The sequence below is a fragment of the Acartia tonsa genome, chromosome 4 (assembly GCF_053477335.1).
Source record: "Acartia tonsa isolate MP-2025a chromosome 4, ASM5347733v1, whole genome shotgun sequence".
In the NCBI taxonomy this organism is placed as follows: Eukaryota; Metazoa; Arthropoda; class Copepoda; order Calanoida; family Acartiidae; genus Acartia; species Acartia tonsa.
Window position 1 is genome coordinate 5,874,545 of NC_137263.1, and position 25,278 is coordinate 5,899,822.

The 25,278-nt window shown below is 33.6% G+C and overlaps 1 protein-coding gene across 3 annotated transcripts; it reads right to left on the reverse strand.

Moving 5' to 3' along the window:
• Window positions 1-2,601: 2,601 nt before the first annotated feature.
• Window positions 2,602-23,387, reverse strand: LOC145315805 (hemicentin-1-like). Of its 3 annotated transcripts, XR_013878143.1 has the most exons (11): window positions 23,165-23,387; window positions 16,137-17,740; window positions 14,696-14,805; window positions 13,735-14,003; window positions 12,620-12,860; window positions 10,367-12,296; window positions 5,267-5,915; window positions 4,380-4,605; window positions 3,719-4,023; window positions 3,344-3,430; window positions 2,605-2,837 (listed from the first exon to the last, which is right to left on the reverse strand). XR_013878143.1 is itself a non-coding variant. In XM_080155896.1 (9 exons), exons 2-9 carry the CDS (start codon window positions 17,737-17,739, stop codon window positions 3,841-3,843), a joined length of 5,211 nt encoding a protein of 1,736 aa, XP_080012022.1. In that variant the 5' UTR covers window position 17,740; window positions 23,165-23,387; the 3' UTR covers window positions 3,705-3,840. The 3 variants fall into 3 exon arrangements, 1 of the variants encoding a protein (XP_080012022.1); XR_013878142.1 differs by having other exon boundaries at window positions 2,602-3,430; XM_080155896.1 differs by lacking the exons at window positions 2,605-2,837; window positions 3,344-3,430 and having other exon boundaries at window positions 3,705-4,023.
• Between the last annotated feature and the right edge of the window lie 1,891 nt (window positions 23,388-25,278).

Below are 25,278 nucleotides of genomic sequence, written 5' to 3' on the forward strand. Positions count from 1 at the left end.
GATAATGGCCGATAAATTAATGCACATCCATAATGATGACGCACTAAATAACCCCTTATGTAGATTAAAATTAGTGGTTCAAACGTTTATAAACACAATGTAATCAACCAATCAAAGCCAACGAATAAGAAAACGTTATTGAAAACTTTGTGTACTATTGTAATAAGAAGTCAATTGTCTCCTCGCTCTCTGGAGTAAGAAAGAATAAAATGCGATGGTACTCTACAATTCACTTTTCTGCCTGTCCGTCCTTCTGTTCATGATTTTTTATGATTTTCCAGTATGGCTAAGAAACCAATTATTATCTGCTGGATCAGACCCGTCTAATCCATACCTGAAACCATGTATTGTATTGTATTATAGACATTTTTCTACAAATAGTAAAGTAAAAAGTTGTAATAAGAACACCAGTTTTGTTAGACTGGGCCTTCGCTTCTTCGGGACTAACAAAACTGGAAAAACAGATGCAATAAACAACTAATCTTGGCTGTTTAGTTTTGACAATGCCAGTTTTCATCAACCAATTAAGATTAAATAAAAGTAAACAAATTTATAAATCCAACAAATGTTTATAAAACTTCGGGTACTACTGAAATTTAAACCCTCCCTTATTTTGCTGAGAGTGAACATATTAAAAAGATGTAGTTATAGAAACCTACAAACCATAAGAGTGATTTTTTTAGACATACAGAATTCTACCAACCCTTTTTGTAAAAAACGTCGCTTAGAAGCATTAACATTTTGTATGTATCTTATCAATTTATATTGTTTTAACTCTTAATATAAAAAGCGTCGTCAAATGTTTTAAATGGACGTTCAGGACTTTCTGATAACGATTACAGGGTGCTACTGTTCTTCTCATTCTGTCTTCTCATGTTATTATAGACAGAATTTATTTAATTTTTCGTCCATTTTTCCCTCCCTGTAGACAACTTTTATTGTACCCAGGGAGGTAGGGAACATTGGACTGAAATTACCTTCTTAGCTGGTTTATCGCCACCAGGGATCTAAAGGGATAAGACAATAGCTGATAAATGGATGTACATTCCCAAAAATACCCCTACTGTAATTTGCCATCAGTGGTTGAAACGTTTCGACACTATACTAAATAAACTAACCAATTAAAATTCAGTAAAAGTCCCCAAAGATGTTAAGCAAACAAAAATGAAAACGTTATTATAAAACTTTGGGAAGTAGCAGAGAGAGAGGTGGACAATGGACTGTTTATTATACTAGTCCCCAAAGTTTTACGATAACGTTTTCTTATTAGCTGGCTTAATAACTTTGGGGACTTTTATTGGATTTTGAATGGTTAGGTTATTAAGTACTAGCGGCTTCGCCCCTAGCCTCTAGGGGCTTGGCTGATAAGGTAATTTTAAAAAAAATAAAAAAAATAAAAATAAACAAAAAAATTCTGGTACTGCGCTCATAATTTATGGGCAACACCAGAATTTTTTTTTTTGGGGGGGGGGGAATTTTCATTTTTGGGGGGTTGGGATTGTCCCATCCCCCAAGAAAATAGCTTAAATCCACAACAGGACCAAAAGGTATATACCCTGAAGAGTAGAATCCAATCGGTCCAGTTGTTACCAAGATCTTAAGGGACAGACGGATGGACGCCGACGGACAGACAGACAGACAGATATCGTTCTACTTTGTATTATAGATAGTAGTGGTTAAACCAACCAATTAAAATTCAGTAAAAGTTCCTAAAGTTGTTAAGCCAACGAATAAGAAAATTTATATTTTGAGATTTCTAATAAAAAATTTACTTTAAGATAAACATTTTCTGAAAAAAATTGTTCTAGCTTCAAAAATAAGGAAATTACATCCATTTAACCTTTTAATTAACCTTAAAAAATAAAGTTGTTAAATGAAAGGGTGAAGTTAGCGAAAAATGACTTTGTCTCACTTAAAGTCGGAAATTATATTATTGAACAGGGAACATGCACAATTTTTTTGCCATCTAATTCTTATAGGAGCCGAAATGATATGTGGGGGGGGGGGCATTGAACGACTAAGGTCTGGAAATGGGCCTGATTGTTAAAGGTTAACAACCTTTATTTTTAGGTCCTTTTTTTCTTAAAAAATTCAAACTAATAAAAATAAAAAAAATAAACTATATAATATGTACCATTTCTACTATGTCGATTTAAATATATGATATGTTATCTTAAATGTATCATTCCAGTTTTGTCTCTATTGAAAGTAGAATGATACATTACTATTATGTCGATATAAATAAGGAAATCAATGTTTATGAATACGCTGATATGTAAACATGAATGTATGATTTCAGTTTCGCCTCTATTGAAAGTGGAATCTTACATTTCAAAAATCGTATCGGCGTTGAAGATATCTTCACCAAGAGAGGGGAAAGTGGAAGGGTAGATTACAGTTTTAGAGGGTCCAAACCATAATCATAGATTATGTTTCTGCTTCTATAAAAATGGATTCAACTCCCTAACTGTTATACACAAAAAGTAAATTCTTCATCATCGGATGATGCTTTAAATCCTATCCCTTCCCTCTTATACCCAGGTACGGTACATAATGACCTACATATATATAATTATAATAATAAATAAAAATAGTTTTTTTGTTTGCTAAATTAAAATTAAAATACATATCAAGAAATAGTAAAAAATGAAATTTATGATAAGAAAGAACGAAAAATTAGAATCAAAATCAGATATCATGCAAAATTTAATATATATAACATTACAGAACGACAGGCCCTAGATAAGTTATTCAAGTGAAAAATTAGGCTAGGATTGAATATCATTTATGAATAAAGACTTTTGAAATCAAGAGGGAACTTTAATTCATTACAGCCACTGATTTTATTATTCACATTACACAAATCTCTAAAAATAAAATGCCAATGTTTATTTGGTACATAAAAATAATTCGTTTAATTTATAATATTTATTTACCGCATAGTATTTTAAACAGCTTTCCGCGGAAATTAAAATAAACAATTAATAGATTCAAACCAGTTTTTTTTATCCCAATTGGCCAAAGGCTCGGGCTAACAAAATTATGTTAATTTTGTGATTTTTATTTTATTATTCGAGGAAAATTATCTGTAATAAGATACTATACATTATTTTTCAGTATGGCTAAGAACCGGTTCTAATTCAACGAACATTAAATAGTTTCAAAGCCATACTGGAAAGTTGGAAACTTTAGTACTTTTGAGTTTTGACTGCTTTTAGCTTGAATTCTCAGGGAAAATAACAATCTTTAAAATTAAGTGTGATTGTACTTAAGTTAAGAAGGTAGTTGTTTAAAAGGGTGCACTTATTTTAGTGAGATGTGTAATATGACTTTTTCTCGGTACCTATTGATCACATTATTAATGAATAATCTATCATTTCCGAAGAGTATTAGGTTTAAAAAATGCATAAATCGTGAGAGATTTGATCGGCTCGAGGTAAATTCGTTTAAGGAAAATCAATGTCAGAACCATGTGTCTTATAAACAGCTTTCCGCGTATATAGAAACGTACAAGATTTAAACTAGTTATATTAACCCCGAGATGCCGAAGGCACGGGCTATCAATACTGTTTTTAATATTATGATTGTACATTTTTATGTTCGTAGAAAACTGAATATAATAATACGATACATGATTCATATTAAATGGCTATGGGGATATTACACTGACCTAACACTTTTAAAGTAAACTTAAATGAATTTACCTTCTCGATTTCACCAAACTCATCACGACCTAACCTCATATATATCAAAATAAATTAAATAAATCCACATAAATATGCTTCACAAACAAAAATATCCATATATTGGCTATATTAAAGAAAACTAGAAAATACCAAATTAATGATTTTGTCTTCTCCTGTCTAGAGGTTTCTGTTTGTTTTGTCTGGCATGGTGTTGTTGTTGGTGCTGTTGTCTTAGTTGCTGTTGTTCTGGTGTGCTCAGGTTTTCGTTGCTCACAACGTTGAATAGGGAACTCCAGGAGCTGAGTGAATCCTTGCTATTTCGTCTTGAGATCGGTCTCTGAAATATAAAAAAAAGTCAAAGAAGTTCTAGGAGACAAGGAGGATTGATAAATGTGAGAAACTCGATATCAAAGAATTCCCCCCAAAAAATTATATAGCTTGTAAGAAAGGTATGTTACAGTACTTTTACATCGCGTGACATTAATAGTCAGAGTAGGAGGAATGCCTGAGCCCATAAACAGGCGCAACTTATTATTATTATCAAAGGGTTGGTTGTCTATCAGGCGAATAGACACTTTGCTCTATAATTATAAGACGCGGAGTATGCTTCAAGATCAGTGGAGAGGTCTAGAACCCAAAGCGGCACAAAGAGGTCATCATCATTTTACACAAGAGTTATAAAAATTTACTTACATGTTGTGGAAGAAAAGCTTGTGTTTCTGACGGAGGCGGACCCTGCTCCGGCTCTGGCCATTGCGGCATCGGATCAGGTTCCGGCCACTGCGGCGTTGTGGCCATACTGTTCGGCTCCGGCTCTGGCCACTGTGGAGCCAGGCTGGCCATGAAGTCAGGATTCATGACCAGCTTTGAGCTCATCTCTGGAAGCTCATGTTTAGACTTGGTCTTTAGGGACAGGTACCTGAAATAAATATAATTATGAAGTAAAACATAAGTATGTAACATAGAACGAATAAAATATTCAAATATTATAATTTAGTTAAAAATATTAATATAGGTTGTTTTTATAGTAACATTGAAAAAGAACACAATCCTTCATTCAACAAGAATCATAATTAGAGGAGGTATGTATAGGTGAAAACAATTTCAAAATCTTTGTTGAATTGAATCTTACTCTGTTTTAAGTACCTAAAAGATCTTACTCATTGGTACATCTTATGAAAGTCGTCATATTTAGATAATTTTCTCAATACCCCAAAACATTTCTGGCTCTTTTCAATAAGTGTCCGGTTGAGGACCGATAACCCAACCCTCTCTTACTTTCTTATTTTTGAAATATAATGAAGGTAAAGGGTGGGGGGGGGGGGTTATGCTTAGACTATGCTCAACATCTTCAAAGGGCCTATATTAGCTGTGCCCTAACCCTACATGGCCAACCCAGTACCCAGTATAAATTTACCTGTCCTAAACAAGAAACAACCAAAAAAATACCCCATTAATTGTCTATTTACTTTTTTAAAAGGGGGGGGGGAGGGGGTTGTACTAATGCTCAAGAGGATATTCTGTGGGATTATTAAGCCTTATTATTTTTTTAGTAGTGTAGTTTAAATATAAATATTTACCTAGTAAGGGTGCGCCGCTTGACATAGCTCAATATGCCAAGTATGAGAATAAGAATTGCTACAACAATAACAACTAGGATCACAGCCATGGAGTCGGATTCTGTCGCTGGCTCCTCAAGAGCTGCAGCAATGTATTGCATTACATGCGACCTGGTCTCTCCATACACATAGTCTTTTAACTGTTTATCACGGACTAGATTCACTTGAAAATAATAGGCTACACTGGGCTCAAGATTATTAACTATGGCCTCACTGTCTGTAAGCTCAACGGTTTGATTATAAAAATTAGAGTCTGGCAGCTGGCTCCACCAGAATATGATAAATTGATGGAAACAGCTGCTGTTAAAATTCTCCATGCTCCACTCGAGCTTAACACTTGAGTTGGAGACTGGCTCAATGTTATGTATAACTGGGACAGCTCTGTCTGTACAGGACTGTTGCAACCTAGTGCGGGACATGACTGACAACCAGTATATGATTGTGTCCTGACCCCAGGCAGTGCTGGCTATACACTTCCACTCTCCAGAATGGTCTGGCCTCGCCTCTGCCACAGTGAGCACACCTCCCTGGTCTCGGATGTCCAGCCCGCTCCCAGTTTCTGGGATCACAAGTTGACCGTCTTTGTTCCACATCCGCTTTGCGTTTACACCTTTAATAATAAAGTCTCAAATTTATACAATTAAACATTGAAGCAGTATTGCTTTAAAAGAAATTTGTAGTCAAAAAATATAATTGTAGGTAGGATTTTTTATCATATATATTTATATGTTCATTTCTAGTCTGTTTTACTCTACTTAGACAAGCAGCCCTAGCAGTAAGCTTATTAATGTAAACCAAACAAATATTAACCCTTTTTACAGTAACCTAATTGAATATCACCAGTTCAAATAATCTTTTTCTACAAACCAATCTTGTTTTAAATCAAATGAGTTTTCATGGTGTTCCTGGGGAAATAAAATAAGTCATTTCGTCTTTTAGGAAAGTGTGTTAGTTAACATACATAAATAGATATAAGAATAATATTTTCATATAATATTGTACACAGCTCTGTTGTTCATTGACAACATATGACTTAGTTCCAGAGTCGCTGTCACACTTTTGATTCTGCATCATGTGTCGGCTTTGGGAAGGGAAATACAATAAGAAACTGTGACGACCCGACTTTAGAACTCACATAGGATGCAGGGACATCTAAGGTGGGAGGGTAAAGGGGGTGATTATCCCCCCCAAATGAATTTGGGGTTGCCCCCCTCCCCCCCCCCCCGAAAAAAAAATCTTGGACATCCTTGCCTCTATGACAGATTACCCCCCCCCCAAAAAAAAAAAAAAATTATTTTCAATTTTTTAACCCCCAAATAAAAAAGCTTGGACGTCCTTGCTAGGATGTAGGACAGGACATATGAATATGATTGAAACATGTGTTCCCATATTAATATTTACAGAACAAACAAATGCGCGTATGAAAGCTGTAACAATCCCCGCCCAATAATCCCTCCCCTTTACATTCCCCAAGCAAGCATGTGTTTAGTTAAGAATTTTATAATATTGAAAATTAAATTAGTAAAAATAGCTTTAATTCTACTCATTTCTTCTTCCTAAAAAGAGCAATTTCAACAATTAAAATTATCAATTTATCAATATTTCTTTCCTTTAAATTTTGTACAAGTATTTGCCAATCTTTATTTATCCTTTCAAAACAAAATCGTTATTTAACCCACTTTTACTTATTTACTTACAAAACTATTATTTGAATAAGCGTAACAAGTTACGTGCTAGGGCTACATTTACATCTCACTGAATTCGTTATATCTTACTTTCCAATATGGCTACGAAGCCGATAAAATCCACTGGTTAAGAACCGGTTATCCGAGAAAATGCTGAAAAATCATGTATAGCATCGAATTAAAGACAATATTCCACTAATATTAAAATAAAACTAACTTTTCATTCTAATATCCGGGGAAAGCTGTACATATTAAGATGCGATATAAACTATTCTATCTTTTTTTCTTTCGGTTTACTCTTTTTGTGTAAAGGGGTGTGTTATAATTTCCTCCAAAGTGACCCTAAGCAGAAGAAATGTCGCATTCATATTTTGAATTAAAATATCTCCCCCTGACTGCTTGTCTTCCTTTTTGTGTGTGTTTGTAATTTGTATGCACTTTTAACTTAAATAACGCGACAAACATACACAATTATATTACAGGCTAATGGAAAAAAAAGCCTAAAACCGTTTTATTTATGTTATACGCACGTAATATACCTAAATTGGACAAAAGAGAAGTAGTTTAATTTTTTCACTGTAAAAACAAAAATCTTATTTAGACATTTAAACATGAATCTAGAAAAAGAAACAAAATTAAACTTGAATGGGAATGTTTTATATTAGATTTTTTTTATGATAAAAAACTAAAATAAAAACAGTGCCAGACAGCCCAATGAATGATTTATTTAGTGTATCACATATTTGCTTCACAAGATTTATCATTTTTAAGCTGTTTTATAATTGAGCTTAAACAAAATTCACAGATTTTTTGATAAAAGCCAGACATATGTAAACATATATGTATGTATATATATAATATACATATAATAATCCTAGAAAAAAACAACACTTCTTGCTCAGAAAAGCACAAAAAAAATATTCGTTTTAAAACCCTTAGGTACTAAATAAGAATAACAAAATGTTTTTGTTATGTTTTTAAAATGTTTCATCATTTTGATTCTGAAAAGTCAGTAAAGTATTAAAAGAATATTGTATTTTTGAGATTTATATGAAATTTCTAAGATTATGTTAAACTAATACTGTCAAAAATTCACTCTATAATGTACAAAAATGTACCTATTGGGAAAAGTTTTAAATCTTTTAATCCGCCAATAAAAGAGTAAATACTTATTTATTACCGAACATAATACTAAGGTTATGGCCTGTATGAAAACAATGTGTTTACGCACATTACTGCATACTTCCTACCTTTTAGGAAACTGCCATTTGGGAAGAAAATTTTCATAAAAATAACCATATCAATAAAATTTGACTCTATATATAAATGTAGATAATATTCATTTATTATTGTTGTTCTTTTTATGCATGTATGCTGTATAGTACACCAAAATATAATAAATCTAATCTAGTCTAATCTTAAAAGGTATAGAATGTCGCTACTAGTCAATGACATTATACTAATATTGAACACCCAGAAAATGGGACATTTTTAGAAACTTAAAAATTATAAGAAAAACGTCAAGATTATAAATATTAAAAATGTTAGAAATGGGTCACACAATCAAAGCAGACAATTCATACATACTAGAAAGATTGAAAGGGATAAGAAAAAGAAAATTATGATAACTAGAAGAAGAAAAAGAAAATTATGATAACTAGGTAGAAGAAAAAAAACTAGATTTTTTATTTGGTAGGTACAAAAAAATAGGATCTATTTATAATACAAAGTAGAACGATGTCTGTGTGTCCAGGGATGGCAAAATAAAAACCACGTGGTTTTAATCAAGTGGTTTAAACCAAAAAAAAAAGCTAAAAAAAACAAAAAAAAACAAAGTGGGATGGTTTAAATGGTTTTTTTAATACAAAGGCCTATCTTTACAGTTATATCCTTATAATATTCTTTGGGGGTGGGACACCCCCATCCCCCCCTCCGAAAATTTTTTAAAAAAAACTTTTTAACTAAATTTAAAAATACAGTCAAAAACATAAATACCTAATTCAAAATTCTTTTAATAGTTTAAATCTTTATACTAAAGGGGTAGTTTCACGAAATGCATTTGAACTTAATTTAGTGAACCTCATATTTTTTCTTAGTTAATGGGGTAAACTACATTTAAATAGCATATATTTGAAATAAATTCAATTTTCTACCACGTAGTTTTTAAAATATCAAGACCTGAAAATTGTCTTTTTGTGATATATGCAATTTAAAAGACGATTTTCAAGTCTTGATATTTCAAAAACTATGTGGTAGAAAATTGAAATTTTTTCAAATATATGCCATATAAATGTAGTTTAACCATTTAACCAGGATAAAATATGCGGTTCACTAAATTAAGTTCAAATGCATTTCGTGAAACTACCCCTTTATACTAAATTAGAATACTTTAATTTGGATATTATTAAAAAAAAACAAAAAAATTATTTTAAAAACCAAAAAAAACCTGGTTTTTATTAATAAAAACCATTAAAAACCGGTTTAAACCAAATAAACCACACTGGTTTGATCTTTTTAAAAAAAACCTGGTTTTTTCCCATCTCTGTGTGTGTCTGTCTGTTTGTTTGTTTGTAGCGAAGGATCTCGCTAACCACTGAACCAATATTGTTCTTCTTTACAGTAAAGCTTCTTATATGTACTGGGAAGGTTTTAAACTATTTTTTGGGAGTGTGTCTTGACCCCCTCCCCCCAAAAAATAATTTTTTACTCTTTTGAGGAGGTCGACTTTTCCCAATCCTACCTTAAGTGCCCCTAGAAGCTTCTAGGGGCGTAGCCGCTAGTCTATAATACAAAGTAGAACGATGTCTGTCCGTCTGTCTGTCCGTCTGAAGCTTAAGATCTCAGTAACCACTGAACCGATTGGGCTCTACTCTTCAGGGAATATACCTACTGGTCCTGTGATGGTTTTAAGCTAATTTCTTGGGGGTGGGACACCCCCAACCCCCCCAAAAAAATGAAAATACCCTTCCCCAAAAAAATTTTTTTTTTACTTTTTCTTTTTAAATCTAAAATACGAAAAATTAAGTTGATCAAACCTCTTGGGGCAAAGCCCCTAGAGGCTAGGGGCGAAGCCGCTAGTGTGGATATAAAGTATACTAAGAAAATAAGATATTTAGCAAGCTCAAAATAAAGTCAAACACGTATCAGTAATCTTAATTCTTTAACCACTAAAATCTCGCAATTTTAAAATTTTTGAAATTAACACAAATAAAATAAAAAATATTATAAAAAATATACATCACTTTCTATACCTACTAATTTCAATTTATCATTCTTAAAAACATATATACCTAAATTCAGTTGATAAAAATCTATGAAATCTAGCCGTTCAAGAGAGCTTTAACAATAGACAAGCATCAAATGACAATAAACTAACCTGGCAAAACATCACACTTCAAGGTGAAATTCTCCCCCTCCTTGACAGTGAGCTTGGTATTCTCCATGGTAACAATATCAGGCATCAGTCTCACCTCCATCCTCCTCTCCACCCGTGTGTCTCCCACCCTCACCCTGCATGTGTAAACACCTTCTAGGACTGGGCTTAGATTACGCAGCACCATTGCCCCGGTGGGGTCTATCTCAACAGAATTCTCCTCTAGCCAAAGACTATCCATGGATTCGCCATTTCTTAGCCATAGCACCTCAATGCTATCGGATGCTTGTACGCAAGGTAACTTAATGTCAGTTCCCTTCTTGGATTGATAAATATCCTGGCTATGCGGCATTGTAACTATACCAACTTTTATAGTTTTCTCCGTCTCGCCAATTGAATTGCTCGCCGTGCAGGTGTAAGAGCCACCATCGGCGGCTATAGCACTCTTAATGTCAAACTTAGGCCCGACAACTTTAGTTATTGTTCTGTTGAATGTCCAGCGAATTTCCGGTTCGGGGATACCTGTGGCTGCACACTCCAAGGTTACCGATTCACCACTGAACATATGCACGTCATGGCTGGATTTTGTTATGACAGGCGCGTTCACAAGCACTTTTACATTGATCTCAGCACTCTCTTCATCGTTGACAGTTGTAACTTTACACGTATAAATTCCCTCATGTCTACGCTGCACGCTGAATATGGAAATAGACCCATCCCAGCCAAAATCTATGGTGTCATCGCCACCGTGCGATAAAGCTGTCCCATTCTTAAGCCACTGAATTCTTGTTATTCTATTCTTAACATCATGGTCTACCTTGCAGGGAAGCTTTAATTTTTCTCCAGCAGGCACGGAAATCTCAGGCCTTTCTTCTTCTCCCTGTATGTGAACTTTAGTTCTCTGGAGCACACCAACAGTGGCACTTTTCACAACTGTGCCAACATTATTTCTGGCCAGACATTGGTACAGACCATCATCATCTTTACTTGCTCTTTCAATCACAATTCTGGACTCTACAAATTCTCTGCTTCCAGACGGAATATTGATGATGAATTTACTTTTCACTGGCTCATTTTGAGACATCCAGTCGATAGTTGGTGTAGGCACACCTCGGGCTTTGCAGGTGAGGGTCAATTTTTCCCCCTCATGGAAGGTTGTCTGGTTAAATTCTGAAATAATCTCGGGAGTTTCCCCGCTGACAATTAAAGAAATTCTTGATTGAACACGCTGTAGGGGGGTAATAATAGTACATGCGTACTGGCCAGCATCACTTAGTTCTATACTTTTTATCTTCAGTGATCTATCCTTTTTAAGCGAATATTTAGAGGTGCTGAACGATATTTCAGTGTTATCTTTGTACCAAATAACCCTAGTTTCTTGTTCTATTCTTTGATCCAGCTTAAAATCACAAGGGAGGCTGATATCATCCTTTATATTCTTAACTATATCAGGCACAAGGTTTTCATTTTCTTTTCTGGCCTCTTTTATAACTTCAAGACGCACAGTCTGACTGACCGAACCGTACATGTTGACCGCTGTACATTCATAATCGCCCTCCTTGTCAAGAGATAGTTTTGTTAGTCTTAGAATACCGTTATCACTTTCCAGTGGAGCTCCATACAGGGTCCAATGAACACGCGGACTTGGAATACCTGTTGCAGCACAGACCAACTGACTGCTGCGACCCTCCAGAACCCGAATATCCCGGGGAATGGAAGAAAATGCGGGGGCTTCAAAGAGAACTGTCAACCTGCCAGACACAGACACTCTGTCCTCGCTTGTTTGGCCTATGCAAGTGTACATGCCCTCGTCATCCTTCGTCAGGTTGGTCAGCATCAGGGTCGAGCTTGTCACGTTGGCGTTCTTTATGGGCTCGTGGTTTTTGTGCCATGTTATTGAGAGGCTGTCTTGCAACATGACGTCAGCTGATATCTAAATTAAGATGTCATATGAGCTTTTAATTTTTTTACGCTTAATAAAAATGCGATTAAAATAGCAGCCAAGCGTTTAAAAAAAAAGACCATTTTGAATGTATTGGAAGTTCGTTAAACCACCGCGGGGTACTTAAATTCGAAGATAAATTACTGTTTTTTGCCCATATCCATAGTCAAAAATGTATTTATGTTTAAGATGTAAAAAATAAGCGAAGGCAAATAAACAAAAAAATAGACGGCAGTACATACAAAAAGAATATAAAAAATGAGAGGCAAAACTTATATTTATTACCTAGTTTGTAGAAAAATGAGTAAATCTACCTGGCAGGGTAAAGACACAGCGCCTCCAGAATTTTGTACCAGATCCCTGGGTCCTGACAGTATCTGTGTCCTATTGTAAACATCCAGCTCTGTCCACGCCTGGCTGCTCCCATACTCGTTCACAGACAAACAGAAATACTTGCCCTCGTCACTGTGGGTCACGGAGCGCAGCTCGAGTAAACTTCGAGTCTCGTTACCAGATTTTGAAGTGACTAGACCTGAGTATTCTTTGCCTCCAAACCTTAATAGAATTGAAGCATTTAGTTTCGAATCTATTGAAATTACGACTTAACAAAAAAACTAGAAAACATCTAGACATTGTTTTGTTATTAGCTAAACAAGTTTAATATCGATATACATTATACAACACCGTAATTTTATCTTTTAAATCAAAAGAAACCGATTAGGCTTTATTAGACAATTCAAAAACTGTAAGAACCATTCTTCTAGCTCTACTATAGCCAAATTCGTATACTTTATTTACTCCACAATTTCTTAACTTACTCAGACGGACGGACGGACGAACGAATGGACAAAAATTCTGACCCTAGTTATCCAGTAGCTTGCGCTACATTTGTTAGAGGTCCTAAGGGCCAATCAAAGCATTTATAAACACTTGAATTAATGTCAGAATTGAAGACTGCACGATTTTTTAATTTAGTCAGATATGGATTTATGCGGTAAATGTTTTAGATGCATCACTTCTATAAATATGAAATCTAAGCAATTTTATTTTCTTTATCTTCTCGTATCAATATTCTTTCAAGTGTAATATTATATCCTTGTCAATATCATTTCCTGATATTGATATAAGATTTAATAAAAATTAATAAAATTAAGTTTAATATAAAACAAATTATATTAAGCATAGTCGAGAATATTTTTTTAGGTTAGATTTGTAGTGTTTACATTTGCTATTGTGAAAAGCAATGATTTAGGAGCTTTAAAATAATATTTTACGATAAATCATTATTTATTTGAAATCGGTATTTTTTTTACAAAAACAAAGTTCCACTAAGGATATTTTAACAACAACAAATATCACATTCACATTTTAACTTGTACTCGTGTTTTATAAGGTTTCTAACAAAAAAAACACATATGAAATTTTGTACCTGAACTTGTTTGAAGGTGCAGGTATGCCAGAAGACACACACTCAATGCTGGCATTGCCTCCAGTCATCACACGGATAACTCCACCTTTCACAGACTGAATAATAGGCTCAGCCTTCAGCACAACAAGCTCCGTGTCCATGGAGATGATGTCAATGAGAGTCCTGACCTGGCAGGAGTATATGCCGGCATGGTCAGCGTGTATGTATTGGATATTCAGGGTACTACCGTCCTCGCCAATAAGGTCAGAGCTAACTATTTGGTTTCCATCCTTAAAAAAAAGACAAAATATATTGAATGTTTATATCTTAATGCAAAGGTGACAAGAGCCAAGCATTTTGCAGCCAGGGATCTAAAGGGATCTAAAGAAAATGACTGAAAATATGATGTACATCCCCAATGATGTTACACAAATTACCTTTTCTGTAGATTATAATCAATGGTTGAAACTTTTAGATACTCAACTTAAAGAACCAAACAATCAAAATTAACTAAATGTCCCCGAAGTTGTTTAGCCAACGAATAAGTAAACGCAATTATAAAACTTTGGAACTAGTGTAAAAAAAACAGCCCAATGTATCCTCCCTCCCTGTCTTGCAGCAGTGATAAATATAAAGCTAGGAAAATGGGCAGACACAAAAGGTTCAAGAGTTGATAAACATTAATTAGGGAAGTCTTTTTTTATCATGAAGAAAAAAAGCCAATTTAATACAGAAACAATAAGTAACCTTTAAAATTCAAAAAAAATATGAAACCTTAACTTTAAAAAAAATGTAGAATTACCGACGGACCAACAAACAAACAAGTAATAAATGCTTATCATTAAAATTAAGACCAAATTAAACAGAAGTAGCTAAAGAGGCGTGTTTATGACAAAAAGACGGACATTTAAAATTATAGTAGCTTTCCTGCTAAAATCATAGGAATTATCTTGAAAAGCAAAACTGGTAAACACGATCTTACCTTAATCCATGAGAATTCAGCAGATTCTACTAGAAGAGGATCAATGATAGCAGAACACTCAAGCTTCAGGCTCTCTCCTGCATTCACTGATAATTTCCCAGATTCGAAACCTAAAAAAACAGTTGATTGTATGTGAAAATATTATCAAAAAGTATGTACATACTTTTGTACATCTTTAAAATGCAATGCATAGTCCTTTGTTAAAAACAAGATACCAAATGGTGGTTTTATAGACCATTGTCTGCAGATACTTAAAGAAAACTATATTTCATTTATAGTTGATTAAAGTTCATTGAATCTATAATCTGTCATGATCCTTTTATTTTCATATGTTGACTCAAATATGTATATTTTAAATTGATGAATTTGTTTAAACTATGGAAACAATGGATTTTTTCACGGATTAAAGCCAGTTTAACTGCTGGATATAAATCTATAAGTGAAGGAATAAGCATATGGAAGGGGCGAGGTAGATAAGGTAAGGATTTAATTTTGATATATGTACATAAGATATATCTATAATACAAAGTAGAACGATGTCTGTCCGTCTGTCTGTCCGTCCCTTAAGATCTCGGTAACCACTGAACCGATCGGATTCTACTCTTCAGGGTATCTACTTATTGGTCCTGTGGTGGTTTTAAGCTATTTTCTTGGGGGGTGGGACACCCCCCCCCCCAAAAAAAAAAAAAATCCCCCCCACATTTTTTTTTTTATTTGCTGAAGATTTCCTTTGTCCGTTATTATTTTATTTGTAGAAGATTTCCTTGGTCCTTTTTTTTTGAAGGAGATTTCCATGGTCCTTTACGATTTTCGCCTAATTTTTTTTTATCACCTCTTGGGGCAAAGCCCCTAGAGGCTTGGGGAGAAGCCGCTAGTTTATATATAAAGTCAGACAGTGAGGTAATCTAGGCTATAAAATATTTTACTTGTTTAAACATGATTAGACTTTGTTTAGTAATTGCATTTTCATGCAGTGCAGTTGTGTTGTGTAACAGCCTTTATCTTTACATCACACTTTGTACTTACTCAGTTATTTCTAAAATTTCTAAGTGTTACAAATTAGTCAGCTTTGAACAAAGCAAGTTTTATTACATATAGGTATAACTGAAGCGAAGCTTTTAAGTATCTGTGTTGGTATGTATGATTAGGGCGATTGTCACGTAAAATGAATATAATAAAGGAAATAAAAAAGAGAATGGAATAAAAAGCAGCCAAAAATTGATTGGAGATGAAAGATAGAACACGAAAAAAAAAAAACTAAACTGAAGGAAGGGTGAAATGAGAAAATGTTAGACAACACTTCTAGTGTTTAACATAGACCCAAACGAAAAAGTTTAAGTGTAGCTTCGCTCCTAATACTTGTGGTTTAGGCCAGTGATAGTGTAATCTAATCACTTTTCTTAAATTAACGCCCTCCCGACAATTTCTAAAAGAAGTTTACCTTCTGGAGGTTTTGTTGGCCCTGCTACAGAAACCTGGAAATGTTTCTCGTCCATTCCCACAAGATTAGCAGCTTGACATGCATACTCTCCACCATGCACAGGCTCAATTGTCTCTATTTGAAGACTATTTCCTTCAATGAAAAATCCGGGAAACTTTTCTCCAATAAGTTGACCATGATGAGTCCAGACTGTGCTAGGAGCAGGATGTCCAGTGGTGTCACATTCCATCTTAAGTAATGTGCCCTGTAGAACCAAACGGTCGCTCAGATCACTAACAATCTTTGGCATTGAAACTTTTTCAACGATCCACTCAACTGACATTTCTTCCAGATCTGTCTTAACGACACAGCTATAGTTTCCATAATTGTCTTCTTGTACGTTTGGTATCTGCAGTTTGGACAGGCCATACAAAGATTCAATGATTACACCGTCAGATTCTAACTTTTGGTTGTTATGGAACCATTCTACAGATGTTGTTGATAGTAGACGCAAGTCTACTGAATAAGAAGCATGTAGTGTAAGACTATGACCTGGTTGAACCTGTACATGATCAGGCTCTACCTTTATCTGTCCAGCCCCTAAATCTTCATCTGGTATGTCTTCTATTTGTATCACAGTGGAATTAAATACATTCACAACAACGGAAGAATATTCTGATCCAGCAAGATTATCGGCATAGCAAGTGTAAACACCTGAATTGGCAATTTCAGGAGTAGGATACTGAACTACTGCTTCACTGGAAAGAAAAGTGTTGTTGTACAACCAGATCATGGTAGGATCTGGCGTCCCTGTTATTTCGCAACTCAAATGTAACTGTTGATCTGTCAGAATATTGATTGACGGTTGGTCAGGATCCAGTTGTACACTTGGTGCTATCATACTTTCCTGGCCTGGAGCTTGGACCAGCTCAATGCTTCCTTCCTGGTACATCTGCCCTTCATCTGACTTCAACAAACAGCCTACTGTTCCAACAGATTCTTGATTAACATTTTCAATTATTAATGTTTGTTTATTCACATTTTCATCTATAACAATCCTAAAATTGGAACCCGTAATAGGTTCAGTGTTAAAAGTCCATATTATTTTAGAATCACTTGTGTCAGATTCACAATTAAACTTGACAGTTGAATCAAGTGGCACAGCTAAATGTTTAGGACCCTGTACAAATTTGAAATTAGGCAAAGATTTGGCTTCCTCAACTATTTGAACCCCGGAATAACTTACACCAAACTCATTTGATGCCCAGCACTCGATCAACCCGTAAACAGGTTCAATAAAAACCAATGATCCATTTTCGTTCTGTACAAACTCGTTATCTGGAGTCAACATGACGCCATTTAACTTCCAACTATACGTTATTTCACTTGAGTCTTCAACAAGTACTTCATCGTTGACGGGGTCAATTAAACTGGTATCACAGTCAATTCGCAAAATATCAGCGGCCTTGCTTGAGTATTGCATAGATTGGTTGGTGTACACAGCCACAGTAGAGTCATCAGCGGTCAGGATGGACAGGTAGGGAATGGATGGAGGTTGACCGCCGTTCTGTGCTAGGCTCTCCATCAACAAAAGAAACATCAACAGATTTGATATTAGATTCATCCTAAAAAAATATAATAATATTAAATTGCTAACACGGACGTGAAGCAATCACGATAGGTAAATTCACTTTAAAAATAAGTTTTAAAAATATGGTTATTTAAAGTATACTATATTTCTCTCAGCTTACTTCAAAAATTTTACTTCCTCAGTTTTTAAAAGCGAAGCTTTTCTATAATTAGGGTCGGTCCGTCCGTACGTACGTACGTCCGTCCGTCCGTCCGTCCGTAACGGATAGCTTTTTTCGTTAATTTAGGCATGTTAGAATTGTCCTATCGATTTCAAATTTTGCATGGTGATTCCTTTAATAGTTAGGTACGATTTAGACAGCGTAGCAACTCTATAATCACCAAAATGTCCGTACGTCCATTTTAAACATGTTTTTTAACAACAAATTTTTATGTGATCTGATCATCCGATTAATCTGATTTTTGGTGTATTGATTCCTGGGACAACAAAGTATAATGTAATAAGCGAAGCAACTCTATAATCAAGTCCTAAAAATGTAAGTATGTCCATAAACATTATCCTGAATCAAGCTGTTTTTCAACAAATTTACTTACAATTTTGCGTTGACTCTTATACATTTATATTCTGATTATTCAGTTCTGACACTATACAAGTATTAATGTCCGTTTGTCTTACCGTTTCTGTGCTTCGCTTTTATGGATGTTGTCATCCTTGTTAATGTATAAATAGTTTAGGTGCACTTCTATCCTTTTTATACACTCCTTTCTACAGTTTTATCTATGTATGTGGAATTCAATGTAACACAGAAATTTTTTTCATCCCATATGAGTCATTTGTTAAGTGATAATGTTATAAAGTATTTTATATCAAAAATAAAAATTATTCAATTTAATTCATATTACTTAAACAAAAATGGGTCTCTAAAATGTTTTATGTTAAAATTGATTGTAATTAGATTATGCAGAAAAACACGAATAAAGATATATGCAAAAACATGAATATTATGCATTTTTGACATTACATAATAGCTAAATAATTTTGTCTGTTCGTCCGTCCGTTTGAAACTTAAGATCTAGGAAACTGATGAGCCTATTGGGTTCTCCCATATATTCATCAAGGGCTAAGGATGTGACCCCATCCCTCTCCTCTCCCCGGTCAATAAAAATCTATTACCCTCCACACAAAGGGTTGCCCGGCTTTAAATATGCTAATTGCTATTGCCAGATATGAAAAAAACTTTAGTTTCAACTATATTTTCTTTAGCAAAAGCAATTAAGTATTTTCCTCTATTCATTTATAATTTTATCCAATTAAAATAAAGTATTCGGAGTAATAAACATTTTCCTTTACCCCTAACTCCAAGTTGAACTCTAACACATGTCATATGCATCATATTATTTTCTTCTATGCAAAAACGATGAATAAAAATTATATTCTTTTGAATATTCTAAATAGTTGGTATTCCGGGTACAAACACTGTAAAGGATATAAAATTATACGTTGATATTATGACAAGGGGAAAATTGTCGTCAAAATTAGCTTGCTAACATGAAACTCGTTTATTGTTCAGTTCGTTCATCCAGTAGTATTTAAGGGGGATGGGGTAAAGGGGAAAATTGTTATTTCAGCCCGCTGCGTGTTTCATTTTATTGGAGAATATGAATCTGGTGTAAGATTCAAGTAATGATATATCCATTTACACTATACAAGTACAATTTAGAAGACGTCCTTAATTATTTTTTATTGTCCAATTTTGTAGAAAATAGTGAGAAAATTTTTTTAAATTACATTATGGGGAAACGAAGTCGTAAGATAAGTTTACATGGACAATAAATGAGTATCCTTATACTAAAGTAACAGGATGTCTGTGTATCTGTACCGAAGGATCTCGCTAACCGCTGAACCGATTGGGTTCTCCTTAACAGGGTAGATTGTCATATGTCCCGGGAATGTTTTTAACTATTTTGGGGGAGGGTACCACCACCCTCCCAAGAGAAATCACAATAAAATCGAAAAAAAAATTGAAATATTTCCGCCGCAGAGTGTCGCTAGCGTAGTCTCGCTAGCGTAGTCGCGCTGCGTAGACACATAAATTTAACAATTGATAACATAGACAAGTTATTTCTCAAATTAGATATTTAAAATAAAAATAAAACATTTAAAGGCCACTAGAGGCCTCTAGGGGCGTAGCAGCTAGTTTATAAATAAATTGGTAAGTCTTATCAATTTGGTCATAAACAACGAATTTAGTAATTTCAAAAATCAATTTTACCTATAATATCTTGTTAACTGTTTGTGAAGGTAAAATGAGAAATTTTAAGAGATACTACGCGTATACTAAACCAGGGTGTCGGAGCCGTATAATTTTGATGCGGCTCCGGCTACGGCTCCGCGGAGCCGTATTTGGAAATACGGCTCCGGTTCCAGCTCCGGCTCCGTTTCCTACCTTAAAATTAATATATCATTTTTTTCATTATTGAATTTGATAAAATAAAATAAATAATATAAAATATTTTGCTTTTATTTGATTAAAGCTATATAAAAGTAGAAGGATGTGTGTCTATTTGTTAATTAACAATAATTTTTCAGTTTATTATATGGAAATAGACCGTTGCCAAATTATAATATTACTTTAAAAACTCATTTTTAGCTAATCCGGAGCCGGAACCGTTTTTAACGAAAAATACGGCTCCGGCTCCACCAAAAATGTTGCTGCTCCCGGCTCCGGCTCCGAAACACTGTACTAAACATATTACAACTTTTTTATTTTAGTTATCTAGAATTTGATATTACTGAGCTTAACGAAAAATTATTATTTTATCATAGTGTTAATTGACAAATTACCCTTCTCTCAGATAAAATAAGGGGGATTTATTTTTTTAACATTTTCCAATACTATATTCAATAAGGATGACAACATCCATTAAAACGAAGCTTAACAAATCAGACGGCCAACATTACGGACATTATCGAGTGTAAAATAACAACGCCTACAAAATAATAATTTCTTTATTTTTAGAAGTTTGCGCGAAAATTCTGTAATATCTATCCTAAAATTACGTAATATGTACATGCTTACAGTTACACTTTAGCTAATAACATTGTAACTTATCGTTCTTAAAATCAATATTGCAACAAAATATGAAAATAAAATAATCATTCCATATAAAAAAAAACATTTTAAAATATTACAAATGGACATGACTTTCTGAGGATGATTATAGAGTTGCTACAATTTCCAACTGTTATGGGAACAATGATAAAGGTTTAAAATCGATAGGACAATTACAAAATGGCTAAATTAACTATAAAGAGCTATCCATTACGGACGAATGGGTGTACTAGCCCTAAACGTTAAGCTTCGCTTAAAAGAATTTTTTTATACTTAGTAGGTATAAAACTTGTAAAAAGCACAAATTTCAAAATTCAATTATGTTTTTAATTGTCTATTTAGTTCTAGTGATCTACCTTGAATCCTCTTTGTGTACATATATGCATTGCATGTGTACAACAATAATAATCCCCTATAAACTGGCATATCTACCCATTAATATGTTGTATTTAAGCACCTTATCATTGTGTAAACATATCGCTAATGTTATCTTGGGAGTGACTGGAAATATTTTCTCAAGGCATACTCAAGAATTCAACACTTTCAGCTGCACGTATCAGCACAGTTAATCTTTATTGCCCCCTTGAATCTTATATTTAAATAAATTACATTGGACAAGATATAACTTTATTTGTGAAAATTTTAGTCTAAATATTTGAAGCGTAGCAAAGAAATTTTAGTAAAATGTCTATCCTACTACATATGTCTGTAGTGAGAATCTAGCTAACCGCTTTACCGATTTGGTTCTCCTTTACAGTGAAGCATCTTATAGGTCCAAAAAAGGTTACCTATTTTGGGGGAGGGTATCTCTACCCTCCCAAAAGTGCCGCCCCTTCCCCTAATGATTTTATTTTTAAGACTAAAATTGAAAATGAGAGAGTGTACTAACCCCCCCCCCCCCCACCTTAATGGCCCCTGAGGCTTCTAGAGGCATAGCCGATAGTATACTAATATTGTTGTAATGACATTCAAATTAAAAAAAGAAAAGCTATGATCTTATTTTCTTCGAACATCGTAAGTATTGCTAACATTTCTATTACAAACATTTTAGAATAGTATCTACTTTTAAAAAAACAAGGATGACAACATCCATAAGTAGCGAAGCACAAAAAATCGTCGATGGGAATACGTACAGGTAGATTTAAAAGGTTTTTACTAAAATCAAGAATAGATTTATTGGATAAAATAGACATGAAACCTTGTTTTATTTTGCATGATGACGATGGTCAAAGTAAATTATATTAAAGATGCTCATAACAATGGGAAAAATTATTTTGATACTGATATCCCATAAAAGTTTGAAAATTGCATCAAAATAAACAAAGATATGGGGAAATATGTAAAACATATAAAAATAGCCAAAAACCTGATAAAAGGCAGTCTGGCCGTCATGGTTGTTTTATTAAAACGACAAAAAATTTAATTTTTAAATCCTTAACTTAAAAATTTAAAAAAACGGACCATATACACTGAAGATATGGAGAAAAATTTTAAATATATAAAAATAGCCTAAAACCTGCCAAAAAGGCAGTCTGGCCGTCATGGTTATTTTTAATTTTGATATCTATAACTGAAAAATTTTGAAAATCGGACCATAAACACTGAAGATATGGAGAAAAATGTGAAAAAAAAATAAAAATTGGATAAAACCTGCTAAAAAGGCAGTCTGGCCTTCATGGTTGTTCCTTGAAACGACGGGAAATTTAATTTTAATATCTGTAACTGAAAAAATTTTGAAAATCGGACCATAAACACTGAAGATATGGAGAAAAATGTGAAAAATATAAAAATAGCCTAAAACCTGCTAAAAATCGGTCCGAACGCCAATGATGTTTTATAGTCAATTGTGCTCCTTAATGATGGGAATGTTGTCAAAAAATTTCAGCATTCTATCTTTTATAGGAGCTGAGTAAATCCCATTTCCCCCATAGCGTTACGGACTGACTGACGGACGGACAAAGTGAATTATAGAGTAGCTTCGCTACTAAAAATAATTATTAAGGATTATCTAGTAATAAAGAAGAGTTGAAGCCGATTTTTATTGTGGTTGTTGATTGTTAGTCTTCGCTCTTATGGATATGTTTTCAATCTAATTTATTATTGTTGTATGATTTAATTGTGGCTAAGGATTAAACCCTTTTTTGACAGCAGGGTAATAGGGTCGGGGTAACTGTTTCAAGGGAAAATATATCAAGTGGATGGTTCACCTATACTTTCCAAGAAATAACATTAAACCTTCAAAAACAAAACGATTCGATTCAGAAGATTTTAGGCAAATATTTTCTCTATTAACAGACACAAACAAACATCCAACCACTTCAGCTTAAAGAAATTAAATCACTATACCTGAAATTTACTGGCTGAATGATAATATTGATACTAAATCCTCCTTCTTAGAAGGCGACTCTATACATGTAGGAAGAATTAAATTTTTAATTGATACAGTGCAAGCTAGCGGAATGCATAATTATTAATTCATAACCACGTTCCTCCGGCTCTCCTCCGAGAGTCTGATTCATCATATAATAATGTGAACAGGGCTATTTCTCTGAAAATTAGAACATGAATGCATTATTACTCGAGCAAGCAGAATTTGGCATGCTGCAATGAGAGGGATCAATTTCAGAGCTTTGCTTTAAATTACCCTTCAAGATTTTGGCAAAAAGAGAAGTTAGAATAAAATATATGCCAGATTAGTATGTAAGGTTTCTTAGTTATAATTTAATTAAAAATAAAACTATTACAATACTAGCTTCCAACGGCCTATTTACTACAAAAATACTTTAAAATGCATATAAACATGAAAATTTACAACAAGAAAAAAGTTAATATTAACTATGACTGGTCGAATTTGAAAAGAGTAATTGAAGCATATTTTTCAGTCTATTGGTAATAAATAATGTTTGTATGATATGTGTATATATAATAGACGTAGAAGATCCAGATAGTCAAACTTAAAAAGGGATCCCTAGCAGAGATTTTTCGACAATATAATTTTCCAAAAGATAGGTTTGTCCCAAGAAATTCAATTGTTCATATATTACTTATTATGTATCTTTTGTCATATGCTTCACATTATACGATCGAAGAATTTTTACATTATATAATTTGCCAAAGCAAAGCTTTACCCTAAGAAATGCGACTATCATAGCTGACTCATTAAACGCGAATTAAATTTTAAAAATAAACTGCCCTTTCTATACACTGTTTCCCTATTGGCTGTTTTAGAGAGTATGTATCTAGAGCTTCCATATCTATTGTATATATTTTATACAACTACTATTCTTATGTGTATTCTATAATTTTTAAATAAAAGCAAATAGTGAAAGTCTCCTATGATGATAGACTTTTAGTTAAAGTTAATAGTTAAAAGTATTCTAAATTAAAAACAATAAAAAGTAAGAAATTTAAAAAAAGATATTTTTAAAAGTACGAAAAACTTGTTTAAAGAAGTTAAAACAATTAAAATATTTCATATTAAACAAGATAGTTCAGTAACATTGTAATTAAAGTAATTTTGTTTTGGGGGATGAGGGGTCTTAAATCGATTTAAGTAAATCTAGCCTAAATTTATCTAATTAGATTTATTAAGAATAAATAAAGTTTTATACTTGACTGATCATCACATGATAATTATTAACTCCAAAATTAAAATCACTGTATCACATTTATTGCAACTTAACAAGACAACACAATAGTTATTTAATTATTCCACAACAAGTTTAGATAACATGTAAAATTTTAAATTAGAGTTCAATCTAATGCCAAATGCTTTGCTTGCAAGAACTAGGCTGTGTGTGTGTGTGTGTGACATGGATCGTGTGTGTAAAAAGCAATGCATTTGCTTAAACTGAAATGCTTGAGTAAAGGGGAAGGGAGAGTGTATGCCGCCACGCCTGTACTCTGCATTGACTTATATGTTGCTAACCTGGTGTGCTTGAGCTAGTACACACAGGCAGACACATATATGCAATGCCTAAACAAACTTGCACACTCGCTTCTTTGCTTGTCCGGCCAGGCAAGGGTGTTATGAACTAAGGGCGGTTCAGTACAGTAGTATTTGTGCAAGTACAATGAAATACATACATAGGGGATATTATAATTTTCAAGCAGAAATCGAGGGGGTAGAACATTGACATGAGATATAAGAATGGGGAGTAGGAAGTAATAATTCGAAACTGTAGGACATATTTCAAATCTTTTTAATTCCCCCCCCTCCTCTCTATTTCCCATTCTCTTTCTGAGTCACAATTTTAGTTGGACTGTCTGTGGGCGAATTATTTGTCCGAACCGGGTCAAACAACATATACACAGCTTCCTCATTTATGTACTTCATTGATTCGGACATATCTAAAATACGTAACTTTTATTATGTAGAAAATAATACAGTCGGTACTGTAAAATTTATTTTGTTCAAAAATGTTTTAGTCTTCAGAATTGAATTAAGAAATTAAATCTTA